At 44.6% G+C, this 18,083-nt stretch overlaps 1 protein-coding gene across 1 annotated transcript in view; it reads right to left on the bottom strand.

Annotated features, from left to right (window-relative positions):
- UBAP2 (ubiquitin associated protein 2) overlaps positions 1–18,083 on the bottom strand; it is a 597,209-nt gene that overhangs the window by 115,935 nt on the left and 463,191 nt on the right. The window contains 1 exon segment of the mRNA XM_029581175.1: positions 5,358–5,449. Within this exon segment, the coding sequence (XP_029437035.1) occupies positions 5,358–5,449 (92 nt within the window).

Here is an 18,083-nt window from a genome sequence, read left to right on the forward strand (position 1 = left end):
CATAATTGTGGGAAATTGGGTACTTATTTAATTATCTGGTGGGGATGCAGTAGAATACCATCATTTTGGAACAACTTGACTACATGGCTTTCAGAGATTCTGGATTGGAGATTGGACTGGATGCCCTAAGCATGTTACTGCTGGAGCTTATTGAAAAGTCAGCAACGTTCTTGTCTATAGGTGTTCACCGCAGCTAGATGTGAACTCGCTCTGTTCTGGAAACGCACAGAACCCCTGGTAATCCAAGCAGTAGTCCAAAGATTACACTTCTATTGCCATATGGCGCATTTGATGGCCCTTCGACATGATACCCTCCTCTTATATCACAAATTTGGGATCGTTTTTTAAAGTGGCAACAGCAACAGGGGTCTTAGCATTTATAAAATACTTCTGCGTGTAATGTTTTGCCTCACTATCACTGTCATACTTATTTATTTATTTATTTATTTCTTTTGTATACCGACATTCGATCGAAATATCACATCGGTTTCCAGATAACAGGTTGAATAGGGCGAGAACTGCCCTATTTTACATTGTAACAAGATAATTAATTAAACAATTAATACAAGAAACATTGTAACAGCTGAATATACTTAAATGTGGGAATAGAGAAATGGCCTATAGCCTATATACAAAATGTACAATATGATTTGGTTACGAGTAGAGGGGGGACAGGGAGGAGGGAGTGCAGGGAGGGGGAGAGGGAGGGAAAGGAGGGGGGAGGGGAGGTGAAGGGGGGGAGGGGGGGTTATGCGTTAGTGCAGGGTAGTAGTCAAGCGGAGAGGCTTTCAAGAACATGTATTTTAGGATGTTGGGGTTCAGGAGGGAAGGCTTTTAAGAACAGCCATGTTTTGAGCTGTTTTTTAAAGGCTTGGGGTGAGGGTTCGTTTCTGAGAAGTGTGGGGAGGGAGTTCCACAGGATAGGGCCAGCAGTTGAAATGGCTCGTTTGCGTGTTGCATTGAGGTGAGCATTTTTGAGATTTGGGATGGAGAGGAGACCTGAGTTGGAGGATCTGAGAGTTCTTTGTGTGATATATGGTTGGATGGTGTTGTTTAGCCAGACCATTTTGTTGTTGTTTATTTTTTTGTGTATAAGGGTGAGTGTTTTATACTGGATTCTTTGTGTGATGGGCAGCCAGTGGAGGTCTTTGAGAGTGGGAGTGATGTGTGAGGATTTACTGTGGTTGGTGATGATTCTGGCGGCGGCGTTTTGTAGGACTTGGAGAGGCTTGATGTGGATTTCCGGAAGTCCAAGGAGGAGGGAGTTGCAGTAGTCGAGTTTTGAGAAAATAATTGATTGCAGTACTGTGCGGAAATCATGCGGATGGAGGAGAGGTTTGAGTTTTTTTAGTGTTTGAAGTTTGAAACATAATTGGACATAATTGGACATAATTAGGAAACAGGGTCAGTCTATCTACTACTGCTGCCTAACTTGCTCTTGTGTTGGTTGACCTTTATTTATTTATGGAGACCATGGTAATCATCAGTTTTTATAATGATAGTCATATAGGATATGCATAAACGATCCTAGCTGTCTATGTGGGGTAACTTCACTCCATCTATATCGGTGCTGTTCTGCTAAGTGGGAGGGTTTGGGATTGATAATTGAAAATTGTGGATGTTTCTTCATTTTGATTACTGATATGTTTTAATGTTCTTCATAATAATACATCCAATAAAAGGTTAATTACAAAAAACAAAAAAAAAAGGTTACGGAGGCAATTAAAGACCTAAATTTGGGCAAAGCTCTCAGCATTGATGGATTCACTCCTTTGTTTTATAAAAGTATGTTGACATCTTGGCGGATCCATTGGTTCAGATAATCAATATTATTAGAGAAGGGGGTCAATTACTTCCCTCAGATAATGTGACTGGGATTATGATTTTACCCAAACTTGGAAAGGATCATATATTATGTAGTTCCTACAGACCAATATCATTAATCAATATAGATCTTAAATTGTTAGCTAAGATTTTGGATCAGAGACTACATGGGGCATCATTAATGAAGATCAGCTGGTTTCATGCCAGGGAGAACGACAGTGGATAATATCGCAAAATCTTGGATCTGAAACATATGACCTAAGTGGAACGTACACTTTTAGCAGTTGATGCTGAGAAGGCCTTTGACAGGGTTTACTGGCTGTTCTTATTTATGGTTATGGAAAAGATAGGGTTGGGAAGACATTTCTTGCAATGGGTGAGGGAGCTATACAGGAATCCTGAAGCTTGTTTAAAAATCAGAGGATATACAAGAAATTTTCCAGTAAAAAAAGCCCATGGAATGACAAAGCAGTGTAATTACTGCATAAGGGCAAGAATCAGGGACAGCAGTATTCTGCTAATTCTGCATGGCTTTAATGTGGAAGGGTGAGGGAAGAAGAGGAGCAACATCTAGGTCAACTCTATGTAGCTAAACTGTTTAAAAAGAATCAGACTATTTAAAACAAACTTTTTAGAAAAAAGGCTAACCTTGTACACAATTGGTATATAAATATGTATGTATGAAGAATTCCAATACTTCAGAAATAATCACCTCTAGGTTGGGAAAATCTGATGAGCAATCATGCTTGACCTGACAACTTCCTTCAAAGGAAGAAAGTTATTGCCAACAGGCAGGTAAAACTGAGGTGCAGAAGAACAAAGATTTCACCAAGAAGCTAAACAGAGAGAGATGGATTCACATTCACTAATGTCTGGTGTTCTCATGGATTAGCAGTTCACTGTTCCTAACCACTATACTACCCTCATTTAGGGATTCCAGCAGAAGCACTGGAAAAAAGCCAAATGCTCATCAACACTTTAAAGATACCGCACACAACTTGCCATCTACAAAAACACGATAGCGAACACCAAACGCGACTACTACAGCAAAAAGATAAATAACTCCTCAAATAACTCAAATGCATTATTCAACATTGTCAGAAATCTCATCGAAGAAAACAGTAACACCACTACACCCAAATCAAACAACCTAAGCCAAGACCTAGCCATATTCTTTAAAAACAAAATAAGCAAAATAACAGGAAACTTCCAAAACACGACATCTACAGAAGACAAACTCGAAACAAACTCTATAACCCCCTGGTCAGACTTTCAGCCCATTTCAAACATAGAAGCTGAAACAATGATAAGGAAAATCAACCCTGCACGTCACGACCTTGATACAATACCAACATGCAATCTGAAAGAAATGGCTCACATCATCGCACCAACAATCGCTGCCATCATCAACAAATCACTCGAAGAAGGCGAGCTGCCAACTGAACTAAAAACTGCAACTATCACTCCTATACTAAAAAAGAAGAACCTAGATCCTGCAGATCTAAACAACTACAGGCCCATCTCAAACCTCCCCTTACTCGCAAAGATGACCAAGAAAGCAGCACTTACACAACTCAATGAACACCTAGAGAGCAACAATATTCTCCACGCCGCTCAACATGGATTCAAGAGAAACCGTAGTACGGAAACCCTTCTTATCAACCTATCAAACAAAATAATAAGGGGGTTCGACAACAACCTAAGCCATATCCTAATCCTACTCGATCTTTCTGCGCATTTGATACCGTGGACCATATATGCCTACTGTCAAGACTATAGCCAGCATTGGTCTCTCCGACAAAACCCTCAACTGGTTCAAATTGTTCCTAAAAGACAGATTCTTCAAGGTTACCATTAACAACAAATCTTCAAATCCCCTTCCTCTCGAAACAGGCGTACCACAAGGGTCCGCACTCTCAGCCAAGCTCTTTAACATCTATCTACTCCCACTCTGTCACCTCTTGTCAACCCTCGGAGTAACATTTTATATGTACGCCGATGACATCCAACTCCTCATCCCAGTAACGTCCACAATAGAAGAGGCACTGAGCACTGCAGCCAAACACCTAATCACTATCAGAGACATGCTGAACCACCTAAAGTTGTGCCTCAACATGAATACAACGGAATGCATACTCATAGGAAGAAACAACTCAGCACAATCCTCCCCACCACTCTCATTAAAAATAGATAAACATCCAACTGAAAAACTCAACAAAGGACCTCGGCATCTGGATCGACAACGAACTCAACTTAAAAAAGAACATCGCAATCAAAACCAAAGAAGGCTTTCACAAACTCCACATTCTCAAACACCTAAAACCGCTACTCCACCAACATGATTTCCGAACAGTTCTACAATCCCTCATCTTCAACAGCCTTGATTACTGCAACTCCCTCCTGATGGGCCTACCTAAAACCTCTGCAACTATTACAAAACGCCGCAGCAAGAATATTAACCGGAAAAAAGAAATCAGATCACATCACCCCTGTCCTAAAAACTCTTCACTGGCTCCCAATTGAGCAAAGAATCAAATTCAAAACTCTAACATTAGTTCACAGAGCAATACATAAAGCCAACAACACTACACTCAAGGACATAACCCAACTACACAAACCTCAACGACTGACCAGGACTGGCAATAAACTACACCTAGAAATACCCTCACTTCCTCTAGCGAAACTCACCAACTCTAGGAACAGAGCGTTCTCCATAGCAGGACCAAATTTATGGAACTCCATACCACAACACGTAAGTTCAATTTGCGACATCAAATCCTTCAGAAAGAACTAAAAACTTGGTTATTCAGCCAAACGTTCAGAGACAGCGTGGGCTAAGCAACGCACATCTATCTTGAACCATTACACGTCCCCGGTCCCACTCTTTAGACTTACCTTCCTCGCACCCCCCTTTCCATTCCCACCCCTCCCCTCGATCTTCCTTTCACCTTCCCCCTTCTAATCAACTTAAGTCATGACCCGCCCCACCCACTTTGCTCTGATCTCCTATTTCAGCCCCTATCTTTCCGATCCTATCATTCCGTTCCTATATCAGACCCATTCAATCCGATCTCCTATTACAGCCCCATTCAGTTCAATCAATCAGCTGTTTAGCACTTGCTCTGTTAATTTGATTTATTCGTACTATCAAGAAATGTTATTATAGTTCTATTAAGTAATTTCATATGCATATACAAATTCAGTTTGTAATGTTACACAATGTTCTAAGGTTAACTGTATGTATTATGTTGTTCTCATGTAAACCGGAGTGAAGGCAGAATGCTATACTTCGGTATATAAAAGATCCAAAATAAATAAATAAATGATCAAAAGGTACATTACCAGGAAATCAAGCAATAATTCTTGATTATGAATATAGTTCTTAACTACCTTAAAACTCAGAAGCAGTTGACAGTTATCTCCTGTAAATTACTAATTCTCCAAAAGGTACAGCTACAAAAAATCAGAAGGAAAATGCATAAGCACTGCTCTCCATGGGCAATGCCATATAAAGAGAATATGAAATTGCTTACTGGATAGGCAGGCAGGAGTCCTCCAGGTCCCACAATGTACTGATTATGCAACAAAGGTGGAACGCCTTGAGGAAGGTTGGGGGGAGCTTTTCCTGTGGAGTAAAAACCATAATTTAAAAAGCAACAAAAGCTTTAAAGAAAAGTTATGTCACTAATCCTTAATCTGATGAAATGAACATGTTTGAAAATTACATAAAATTCTACACAAAAACAGAAGATTGCAAAAACTAAAATTAGATAAAAGAAAACCACTGATGTATCTGAGCAGAGATGACAGCTTTCCAAGATGACCAAATGTTTAAAAGGTGCACATTTTCAAGGCCATCATGATTCCTTCCTCAATGGATCTCGCAAATCCACACAGAAATATTCTATGTGTAAATCTCCATCTGTTGATTAGTTCACCATGACATTTTGGTGGCAGCAGATGCAGGAGTATTGGGACTTTACTTTCCTAAAGTAGATAACTACTCAGGTATTTCCCATGGGGCGACATGGAAGAAGCAGAGAGAAACCTGAGAAACCAGAGTTGCTTACCTGTAACAGGTGTTCTCACAGGACAGCAAGATGTTAGTCCTCACATATGGGTGACATCATCAGGATGGAGCCCAATCATGGAATACTTTTGTCAAAGTTTCTAGAACTTTGACTGGCACCTACTGGGCATGCCCAGCAATGCACTGACCTTGCATACAGCAGGGGTCCCCCTTCAGTCTCGTCTTATAGTAAAAAGTACATGCGAAAAATAAAATAAGAAAATGTAAACGAACCCAACTCCACAGGGTGGTGAGCGGGTTTCGTGAAGACTAACATCATGCTGTCCTGTGAGAACACTTGTTACAGGTAAGCAACTCTGCTTTCTCACAGAACAAGCAGGATGGTAGTCCTCACATATGGGCGAGTACCGAGCTGAGGATGCCCGAGCAATGCACCAAATGCACCCAAAGACGTGCAACAGGTACAACAACAGGGTTGGAAATTTGGTTAGGAGGGCATCCTGAACGGGTCGGTGGAAGGATGTTGGGAAGTTAAACTGAAAACAAGTTGCGTAGAACAGACTGGCCAAAGATGGAATCTTGTCTGCCAGCTTTATCTAAGCAATAATGTGCTGCAAATGTTTGGAGAGAATTCCAGGTAGCAGCCTTACAAATATCAGCAAGCGGCACCGAACAGAGGTGCGCTACTGATGTCGCCATGGGCCTGACAGAGTGTGCTTTTACACAGTCTTGCAGTGGAATGCCTGTCTGCTGATAGCAAAAAGAAATTCAGTCCGCTAACCAGGAGGAGAGGGTCTGCTTTCCCCACAGGATTTCCTAATTTGATGGAATCGAAAGACACAAACAATTGAGTGGATTTCCTGTGGACCAACGTGTGGTCTAGATAGAAGGCTAGAGCACGTTTGCAGTCCAAAGAATGCAGAGCCTGTTCTCCTGGGTTTGCATGGGGTTCTCCTGGGATAAAAGGTAGGTAGGATAATAGATTGGTTAATATGAAATTCCGACACTACCTTCGGTAAAAATTTAGGGTGAGTGCGGAGCACTACCCTGTCATGCAGAATTTTAGTGTAAGGCGGGTAGGTAACTAATGTCTGCAATTCACTAACTCTGCAAGCGGACCTGATAGCAAGAAGGAAAACTACTTTCCACGTAAGATAACGGAGATCACAGGAGTGGAGAGGCTCAAACGGAGGTTTCAAGAGCCGTCCTAAAACTACGTTAAGGTCCCAAGCAGAGGCTGGAGGGCACAGTGGAGGTTTTAAGTGGAGCAAGCCTCTCATAAAGCGCGTTACTAAGGGTTGTGTGAAAATAGGAACATCCCCTACGCCTTTATGAAACGCGGCTACCGCACTGTATGCACCCTGATGGAGGAAGTTTTTAGGCCTGCCTCCAACAGATGCCAGAGATAGTCCAGAAACTTCACTGTGGAACAAGTGAAGGGGTCTAAGGACAGAGGTGCACCATACTGTAAACCTCTTCCATTTGGAGCAGTAAGACCTTATTGTGGAAGGCTTTCGTGAAGCTACCAGGACTCGGAAAGGTTAAGAGGTTGGAGTATTAACCTTTCAACATCCAGGCAGTCAGAGATAGGGCCTGGAGGTTGGGATGGCGCAGGCATCTGTTATTCTGAGTTCTCAGAAGCGGATCCTTCCCCAGAGGAATGCGGCAGCATACTAATAAATCCTGGAGGATTAGAAACCACACCTGGCATGGCCAGTGAGGAGCTATCAGAATCATTATGTCCTTGTCCTTCTGTAATTTCACGAGAGTCTTCGATATGAGTGGAAGTGGAGGGTATGCATAGAGGAGACCGGTGGTCCACGAGAGGGTGAAAGCATCTCTCGGTTGTGAGTGGTGGCTGCGAGTAAGGAAGCAGAAGTTTTCTACTTTGCGGTTGTGAACTGACGCAGAGGTCTATGTGAGGATAATCCCAATGTTGGAAGATTGTGTCCGCTATTGTGGGGTTGAGAGACCACTAGTGCAGAAGAAACGTGTGGCTCAACTTGTCCGCCAACACATTGTCCACGCCCGGCAAGTAGGTGGCTGTGAGGTACACTGAGTGGGAAAGGGCCCACTCTCATATCTGTGCAGCTTCCTGATACAGGAGGTAGGAGCCCATTCCCCCTTGCTTGATGATGTACCACATAGCCACCTGGTTGTCTGTTTGAATCAGGATGGTCTTGTTTGAGAGGCAATACTGAAGGACCCTGAGGGCATATCTGATTGCTCGAAGCTCTAGGAAATTTATCTGGTGTTTGGCTTCCTCTGGAGACCAGGTTCCCTGGGTCTGCAGGTCGTCTACATGAGCACCCCATCCTAGGTTAGACGCGTCTGTTGTCAAGGTAATTTGAGGTTCTATAGCCTGAAATGGAAGGCCTTGAGTTAGATTGGAGTGTTGCATCCGCAAATTTGATAACCTCACTCGTCGTATTCCTTTCCAGATCATTTATATATATATATTGAAAAAGTACAGATCCCTGAGGCACTCCACTGTTTACCCTTTTCCACTGAGAAAATTGACCATTTAATCCTACTCTCTGGTTCCTGTCTTTTAAGCAGTTTTGTAATCTACGAAAGGACATCACCTCCTATCCCATGACTTTTTAGTTTTCTTAGAAGCCTCTCATAAGGGACTTTGTCAAATATCTTCTGAAAATCCAAATACACTACATCTACCGGGTCACCTTTATCCACATGTTTATTAACCCCTTCAAAAAAATGAAGCAGATACTTGTTTAGTGCACGAAGGTCCAGGATTGGACGAACGCCACCTGACTTTTTGGGATGAGGAAATACCGGGAATAGAATCCCTGCCCCCCGTTGGGAGAGAGGCACTGGTTCTATTGCCTGGGACTGGAGGAGGGTTGATACCTCCTGTTCCAGAAAGAGAGTGTGGTCAGATGATCCCAATGTCAGCAGAGGTGGGGAGTCCAACGGTACAGGCAGGAAGTTGAGGTGGTAGACCTGAGTGACTACTGCAAGTACCCACTGATCGGAGGTGATTGTATGCCAAGTGTTGGTGAAATGGCACAACTGACCACCGACTGGTACTGATGGAAAAGGAGGTTGGCCTATGCTCTCCAAGAAGGAGTCAAAACCCTGACGCTGGTCCTGGCTGAGGAGCAGGTTGGGTCTTCTGAGGTCAGGATTGCCTGGACTGACCTTTTTGATAAAGCTTAGAGGGGCAACCTCGGGAAGCTGGAGGATAATACCTTCTTGGTTTATAGGCCGGTTGCTTAGAGTCTCGCCTGAATGTCCTCTTGGAGGTGGACGAGAACTCAGCAGGCACTGAAGAAAGTTGACGCAGGGTTTCATGGTGATCCTTGAGCTGCGCCACAGTATCCTGAATTTTGTCTCCGAAGAGATTATCCCCAGCACATGACAGGTCAGCCTTCCTGTCCTGTACCTCTGGTCTGAGGTCGGAGGATTTCAACCCCCACCTTCTTGCACTAATCCCCACGCGGACACTCTAGAGGCAGTGTCAAATATGTTGTACGCAGCGTGTACCTCATGCTTACCAGCATCCAGGCCTTTCTGAGCTAGAGGATTAAGGTCATCCTGGAATTGGTCAGGTAAAGATTCAGAGAAATCTTGTATCTTCTTATACTGGGTCATGTACAATTGGTAGGAATCTTGAATCTGTTATACTGGGTCATGTACAACTGGTAGGAAGCAATGCGAGATATAAGCATTGAACCATGAAAAACCCGTCTTCCAAAAGCATCTAGGGATTTCTGTTCCTTTCCTGGAGGAATAGAAGAATGAGATTTGGAACGTCTTGCCTTTTTCTGGGCTGATTCCACAACCACAGAGTGATGATCCAGTTGTGATCTTTGGAACCCAGGAGCTGACTGCACAAGATAGGTGGCATCTGTCTTATGGTTGATAGGTGGAACTGAACCTGGATGCTCTCAATTCCTCTTTAGCAGGACAATTAGGATTTCATGAATGGGAATTGACATGATTTCCTTAGGAGCATCAAGAAACTGAGTACTTCCAGCATCTTGTGCCTTGAATCTTCTTCTGTCTGAAGCTGAAATGGAATTGTTTCAGACATTTCTTTAATGAAGTTAATAAAGGACAGATCCTCTGGAGGAGAATGCCTTCTCTCTTCAGGGGGAGAGGGCTCAGAAGGCAGATCATCCGTATCCTGGGAAGAATCATCAGTCCAAGGATCATAAGGTTGATCACCAGCTCCCTGAGGATCTTCAGAAGGAAGAAAAGGTGTTAATCCCGAAGGACAAGGCCTAGGCATTGATGGTATCAGAGGTGGCACCGACGGCATCAATGGTGGCGGTGGCACCGATGGAACCGGCGACATCGATGGATGAGTCAGTGGCAGAATTCCAGACAGCGGTATGGGTATCTGTGTTTCTTCATCTTCTGATGACACAGGGGTTGGCATTGAAGGAAGAGGACATACCGGTGTTCTCGGTTCCAGCGGTGGAAGTGCACCGAACAACGCGTCCAATCTACCCAATAGTGGTGCGAGCGCCATGAGAATTGGATCGGTGACTGGCTTGGGCACCGGTATCGGCATCGATGAAGGCTGGAAGCCTTGCAGTGCTTTACCGATGGCTTCTTGGATTATCCGATCCAATTCCTCGCGGAAGCCTGGGGCAGGGAACCCCGGCACCGGAGTAGGAGGCAGCACTGGCATAGCCGGAGGGTCCATCGGTGAAAGTGGATCATTGGCTCCCAGCACCGATGAAGGTGGGGAACGCCTCGGTGACCCAGTAACAGAGGAGGATGGGGCCTTCTCTGGACGGGATTTCTTTGTCGGTGGCTCTGTCGACGCCAAGGACTTGCCAGGTTCGGCGGACTGAGCCTTCCAGATGCCGGTGTCGACGCTTTTCACGATATTCTCCTCGGTCAGGTTCTTGAGGTGAAGAGGAGGAAGTAGACACCTTCAGAGTAGTCTATGCCGGTCGGACAGCACCGGTGTCCCATTGCTGACGGGAGGTTGATGGCACCGGCTCAGACGAAGTTGAAGCGGTCAATGGAGTCAGGAGTTTTGAATGAAAAAGAAACTCCATCTTCTCCAAACGGGCTTTACGGCTCTTCAGCGTCATTTGGGCACATTTGGTGCAAGTTAGCATATCATGGTCGGACCCCACGCACAAAACACAAACTCTATGTAGGTCTGTGATGGACATTGTCCGAGGACAATCAGGGCACCGACGAAAACTTTAGCCGCGGTGCGGTCGATGGCCAGTAGGCCTTGAAGGAAAAGCTTGATGGGAATAGACCGAAAAGAAGGGAAAAACCTTACCTTTCGACCGCGGAGTATAGATATCGATAGGGGGACCCCTATAGGGTAGATTTTTTTGAAATTTTTTTTAAAGAAGTTCCGTGAGGAAAATTCCTGTCAGGAATCTCAAGAAAGCTCCTTAACCCGTGAGGCTACTGTTGCGCGGAAAAAGAAGAGACTGAAGGGGGACCCCTGCTGGATGCTGAGTCAGTGCATTGCTGGGCATGCCCAGTAGGTGCCAGTCAAAGTTCTAGAAACTTTGACAAAAGTGTTCCATGATTGGGCTCCTTCCTGATGTCACCCATATGTGAGGACTACCATCCTGCTTGTCCTGTGAGAAAGAATATTCCTGCTGACATGAGCTTCTTTGTTTGCAGGTAGAGAAAGAGAAGGGGAACAAAGGAAAGCTGCATCACCAGCTACGGCCGCCAAGAAGGTACAGCTGGTGTTAAGAGCAGGAGAAGCAGAGGGACACTTTGTGAATGAGCACAGAAGCCCCTGCCCAGAACAGTCACTATTGGAAATAAAGAAATTCCTTATACTTCATCCCAGCAAATTCCTTCAAAACTGGAAGCTCCATGTTGATTGATTTCTAAACTGCCAGGTTGGAGCCCCATGTTCTTACCACTTTTATAAAAAGGGACATTTGCCCTTCTCCAGTCCTGTGGAGCCACTTCTATCTTAAAAGATCTATTGAACAGGTCACTCAGTAGACCCGTTATAATTTCGCAGACCTCCGTTAAAATCCTAAGATGTATCCTCTCTGACCTCATGCCTTTGAGCACTTTCAGTTTTTCTAGCTCCATACTCTCTAAAAAGGTGTAGCATCTACCCTAGGGATTCTCAAACCGGTCTCGGGGACCCCACCAGTCAGTCATGTTTTCAGGATTTCCACAATGAATATGCTTGAGAAATTTGCATACCATGGACCAGATGGTCCAAGAGGCAGTACTTCAGGCACTTCAGGGATTCCAATCTCCACCGGCACAGGCTCTCATGCCAACGCCTGAACCAATGCCCACCATGCTGGCTCCGCTTCTCGATTGCCTAGATGCCTTAATTGGTGCATTGCCATCGGTGCCTGCTCCTTCCATGCCATCGGCTCCTCTGAGACCGACACCGATGCCTATTCCATTGTCCTCTGATGAGGAACAAAATTTACCGATGCCAGAGCCAGTTCCAGGGCCATTGGGTCTGTTGCCTCCCAGACGTCCTTCGAAAGCACAGATTCCATTGATGCCATCACAGTCTTCCTTGTCCGCATCGTTGCCTCCAACTTTCCCATTGGTACCACCACCATATCCGGCTGGATTTGGACCCGTACCTCCATCTGAAGAGCCACATGGTACTGGAGATACACCATATGACCCCCTTGGGTGATGATTCTTCCGACACTCAGGACTCGGACGAACTCCTATCAGAGCCTTCATCCCCAGAAGAATGCCGCTGCTCCCCTCCTGAAGACCTCACAGTTGCAAACTTCATTAAGGAGATGTCTGAAACCATTCCTTTTAAACTGCAAATGGAGGAGGATGGCAGGCATAAGATGCTTGAGGTGACGCTTTTCTGTGGAATTGCGTTCGACATTTGCAATATGCCAGAGCTCGATTGCAATCTAATGTGTGTAACAACTTTTCATCATGTGCATGAGGCTTTGGAAAGAAAGTCATGAGAACTACTGATTTGTTGAGGTGAAAAGTAGAAACTACTTTTGGTAAAAAATGTTGTGTGTCCTGAGAAAGCACAGTTGCTTACCTGTAACAGGTGTTCTCCTAGGACAGCAGGATGTTAGTCCTCACATGTGGGTGACATCATCCGTTGGAGCCCGGCACGAAAAACTTTTGTCAAAGTTTCTAGAACCTTTGGCCAGCAGACTGAGCATGCCCAGCCTGCCACTATCCGTGCATCTATGCGATGTCCCCCTTCAATCTCATAACATAACAAAAGAAACTAGCAAAAAAAAAACAAAACAAAAAAACAACAAACCGAAGGTGAACCCAACATCGTGGGGAGGTGGGCGGGATTCCTGAGGACTAACATCCTGCTGTCCTAGGAGATCATCTGTTACAGGTAAGCAACTGCGCTTTCTCCTAGGACAAGCAGGATGGTAGTCCTCACATGTGGGTGAGTACAGAGCTCCAGATACCCCATTCCAGAAGAGACCAACAGCAGCCGAACAAGGTACCAACGGGCACAATACAACTGCAGCTCTGTGGGAAAAACAGGGGCGGTCTGGCCCCACAAGGAGCACAAGTAGAGAGTTGGGTTCAGGCTTGGAACAGGTTGCACAGGACGGACTGACCCAAAGCACTATCCTGACGGCTATCCCTGTAAAGAGAGTAGTGAGCTGTAAACGTGTGAAGAGAACTCCCGGTTGTAGCTTGGTAAATCTCTGCGACGGGGGCTGCATTCAAATTAGCCACAGACACTGCCATGGCACACACAGAGTGAGCCTTCACCCTGCTGGCTAGCTAAAGGCCTGCTCGCACATAGCAGAAGGCAATGCAATCCACCAGCCAGTTTGATAGGGTTTGTTTACCCACTGCTGCACCCAGCCTGTTAGGGTCAAAAGACACGAAGAGCTGGGTGGACTGATTGGAGTCTCTAGACCTTGGGATGCCTGCTGCCACTGGGACAGCAAGGCCCACTGAGGGCTCCTCATGCGGAGGCGGGCTAAGGGAGTCACAAAGACAGAGGCTGCCATGTGGACCAGCAGGCGGAGTAGGAGACAGGTTGACCCCTCCTGCTGTTGCGGATGAGGGTGGCCAGTGAGGCGAGGGCAATCGCCCGGTCCTTGGGCAGGAAAGCTTTCGCTTGTGCCATGTCCAACCTGGCACCTATGAAGTCTAGCTGTATGGATGGAGGTGCGACTTGGGGAAGTTGAAAACGAACCCCACAGTCTGCAGGGTCTGAACCGTCAAGGCCAGAGCTTGCAAGGCTCCAGAGTGGGAGTCTCTCCTGATGAGCCAGTCGTCCAGGTTTGGGAACAAGTGAACCGAGTGACACCTGAGGTAGGCAGTCTCTAACCCCAAGCATTTGGTGAAGACGCAGGGGGGGGGGGGGGGGGGGCTGATGCCAGCCCAAAAGGCAGCATTTTGTATTGAAAATGTGCATTCCCCACCACAAAGGGTAGTAACTGCCGCTCCATGCAGGTTATCCCCATGTTTCTCTTAAGGGTAGTAACTGCCGCTATCCATGATCCTGTTACTTCTTGTTTGTTGATATAAAATATTGCTATTTGATTGGCTGAATCATGTGTTTTCCTTTGCCCTGAGTTCCAGTAAGCTGATCTGCAATTGCCTTTCCTAAGCTGACTAGACACCTTGTGTCTTGAATTGTCCAGTGTGGGCTCTACAACCAATAGTGGAGGCATCTGGTTGGAGGACTGCTCCGTACCGTAATCACCAACGTATCTCGTTTCATTTCTGGGGTTATGATTACTTTGGTCAGAAATGGTTGTAGGAGCTGATTCCCACTGAAGGTGATGCAATGGGACATTGTCCACGTTGTTTTCAATAATGTTTTTGTAATTTTGCAGAGCACTGTGGACTGTCTGGAGCGAGGATCGCTCTTGGCTGTGTGGTAACTATTAAAGCTCCAATAAACTGAATTAGTGGTATGGGTTTTAGAAAGGATTTTTTGAAGTTGATGAGAAAACCTAGGGATTGAAGCAAGTGTATTGTTATTTGTTATCTAGGTAAGGGAATATTCAAAATCCTTGACAGCATAGGTGGGAACTACCATGCAAGAAATTTTGTGAAGACTCGGGGGTCAGATGAGAGTCCAAATGGAAGAACCATGTATTGGTAATAGTGATTTCCCACCTTGAAGCAAAGGTATCTCCATCAAGAAGAGTGTATGGGAGGATGTGGTGTTTAAGCATCTTTAAGATCTAGTGTGCACATCCAGTTGTTGAATTGAATGAATGGTGGAATTGTACTCAAATCATAATGAACTTTTCTTGACAAATATAATGATTGAGATTCCGAAGATCTAAGATGGGCCGGGGTCCTCTCTCCAGACTGCTTTGGGATTAAGTAGAATTGGGAGTAAAACCTCTGGTTATTAAGGAAAATCTGTACTTGGCCTTAATGGGCTCTGCAACCGATTCCACTGACCTGCACAGAGTGGGTGATCACTCTTGGGCTGTCCAATTCTAGTCATGTCAATGCAATGAATTTGCAGGACTTACTTCTACTACAGGAGGAAGAAGAATGGATTTTTGGAAGTAGATGTGCCCTGTTTTTCAGTCCTTAAGCTTGCTGTCTTAGCTGCTCTTGACCGTTAGGCTCTCGGTGACATTTTCACACATGCTTGGCAGATGGATTGATTGTAGTCCAGATCTAAGCAGATACAGCAGTGGTCAAGCCCATGTGGACATTATCTGCCTACATGAGGATGATCTGAAGCCATTGGTTATCTTTTTTTTGAGGCAATGAGGAAAACAATGTGGAGAGGTGTTCTAAATCGGAATTCCCTTTCCCCTTGCCTTTGTTTTTTTGTTATTAGCCGCATTGGAAAGTGCTGTTATGGGTCACATGAAGCAAGAGATTTGCTAAGATGACGACTTATCTCACAGAGAATCAGACTAGTCATCCATGCAAAGCAAGGACAAAAAACAGACTGAGAAGACTGAGGCAATGCCCAAGCAGGAATTCCTGCATATGCTCAGTAGAGCTCAAAGCTCTAGTAGCTTAGAGAGATAGATCTATTCAGTACCATCTGATGGCATCATCCTTCTTATTGACAGAAAAACTCTGCTCTTCACCTTAACAAGCTTCGTGCCTAGAAACTGTGTGTTGATTTGTTACTAGGGATAATTTTTGGAAATGTATTGCAAAAACAAGGCTGTGCAGAAATGAAATGACATGGCATACATCACTTTTAGAGCTTTTGTAGGAGATGCTTGATATTAGACAATCATGGAGATATGGAAACATGAGCAAATTCTCTCCTCTTAGTTTTGCCGTTATGGCTGATAAACAATTAGTGAAGACCCCTGGTGCTGCTGCTAGCCCGAGGGGGAGGACCTTAAATTGGTAATGGTTATTGTGTAGGGTGAAACAGATATTTTCTGTGATGCCTATTGATCACTATGAGAGCATAAGTGTCCTTTAGGTCTAAAGAAGTCAACCAGTTGTACTGTTGAAGTAATGGCAAAATGGTATTTAAGGTGTGCATCTTGAACTTTTCTCTCTTTAAGTAGATATTGAGAACTCAAGAGATCAAAAATGGGGCAAAGGACTCCCGATTTCCTTGCAATCAAGAAATATCAGGAGTAAAACCCCTGTTCTCACTGACTGGCTGGTACTGGTTGAATTGTTTGGGAATTCTGGCAGCACACCTCTGAGGCAGTTGCTAACCTTGTCTTTGCGTTTGCATACTCTTGCCCTGGGCCTTGATGGCTGCTGTTGATTCTGCTGTTGGAGCTGTTGCAGCACTATAGACCTTTGTCTGTAGTAGTTAAAAAGGCTATAATGTCTTCATTGAAAATAGTAATAGGGTCTGCGGTATAAATCCTGGTGATATTTTCTTTGCTAAAAGGTATCCATTTGTGATGCCAAAAGTGACTGCAAAGTATTACTTTGGGTCTTGATGGTCTCTATTATATCAATTTTCTCTCCAAACAGCCTATCACCATTGCATGGGGTGTCTGCTAGTTTGTTATGAATGCCTTCTCTTAATCCAGAAGCCCAGAACCATGCCAGTCTGCAAGCTACGTCTCTTGCTGCAACCCTTGAAAAGGTACCAAAAGTATCATATGTCAAGCGCATCAAATAGCATGCTAAATCTTCTGTGTTTCTCAATATCTCTAAACAATTTTAGTTCCTCTTCCAGTAGGTTTTGGGCAATAATTTTCAGCTGTCACAGACTGCTTGTCAGGTATTGAATCATTTGTATCTGATGTCCTTCATAAACTCTTTTGCCAATGTTATCTAGAATTTTTGAATCCTTGGCTCAGTGGTGTATTGGAAAATATCTTATTTTTGGCATTTTTCATGGCTGTCTCTGATGAGTGAGTGATGCTGTAACTAGACTCTCATACTCTGGACATCTCTGAGTCTAGTACTGTGTCATAGTCTTCGCCACTGATGTAATCAAATAAGGGGTTTACTATATTTTTCATTTGGACTTGCAGACACGCATGGTGCACAGGGACAGCTTTATACTGCTTAGGAATTTGCAGGCACTCAGACTCCTTGTAATTCAGTTGTGGTATCTGATCTCATGGAGGTTGAGGGCTAATGCTACTGACATCATCTGTATGAAGGAAGAGAAGGTCATATTCTCAGATGGTGAAAGGTTAGAAGGTAGATCTGGTAAATCATCTGAATCTCCTGATACATAGGAGTGACTCGAAATGAAGTCTAAGAAAGATGTGGAGAACGTATGCCTCTGTTTGAAGATGTTGCAATTGGTTCTTCCCTCTTGACATCTTCACCCTGAGGTAGAGGTGGACACCTTGCTTCTAATTCTTTCTTCAATTTGTCCAATGTTGTATTTTTATGATATTTTCCTTATTTGGTTGTTTTTTGGATGGACTTTACAAAGTCCATCCAAAACTTTTGTACGAATGAGTGACAGCCTGGGTAATTAAGGAGAGGTAACCACAGTGCCTTCATTTCTGTGGTTGGTAAAGCATGCAAGCTCTAGCAATGGTGGTGAGGATGAAGAATCTGTTAGGTATTTGTTTGTTAGATTTTTTTTCCTTTGTGGTTCAGCGTTGAATGTTTTCGGTGTTGACACAGAGGTTCCAGGATTTGACTGTGTCGATACGGTTGATGTCTGTACTGAGGAGCTGGCACCATGGGTCTTCTGTGCCATGTTATCCTTCAGCACCGTGGTGGCTGGCACGGATATCGAGCCTGAAGAATTTGGTGTGCTTTGTACCAGTGTGTGGCATAGATTTCTGCTCTCTGTGCTTCAGTGCTGGTGACCTTGTTGGAGACCACTCTCCAAGGAAATCTACAATGCTTA

This window comes from Rhinatrema bivittatum, chromosome 1 (genome assembly GCF_901001135.1).
Source record: "Rhinatrema bivittatum chromosome 1, aRhiBiv1.1, whole genome shotgun sequence".
NCBI classification, from domain to species: Eukaryota; Metazoa; Chordata; class Amphibia; order Gymnophiona; family Rhinatrematidae; genus Rhinatrema; species Rhinatrema bivittatum.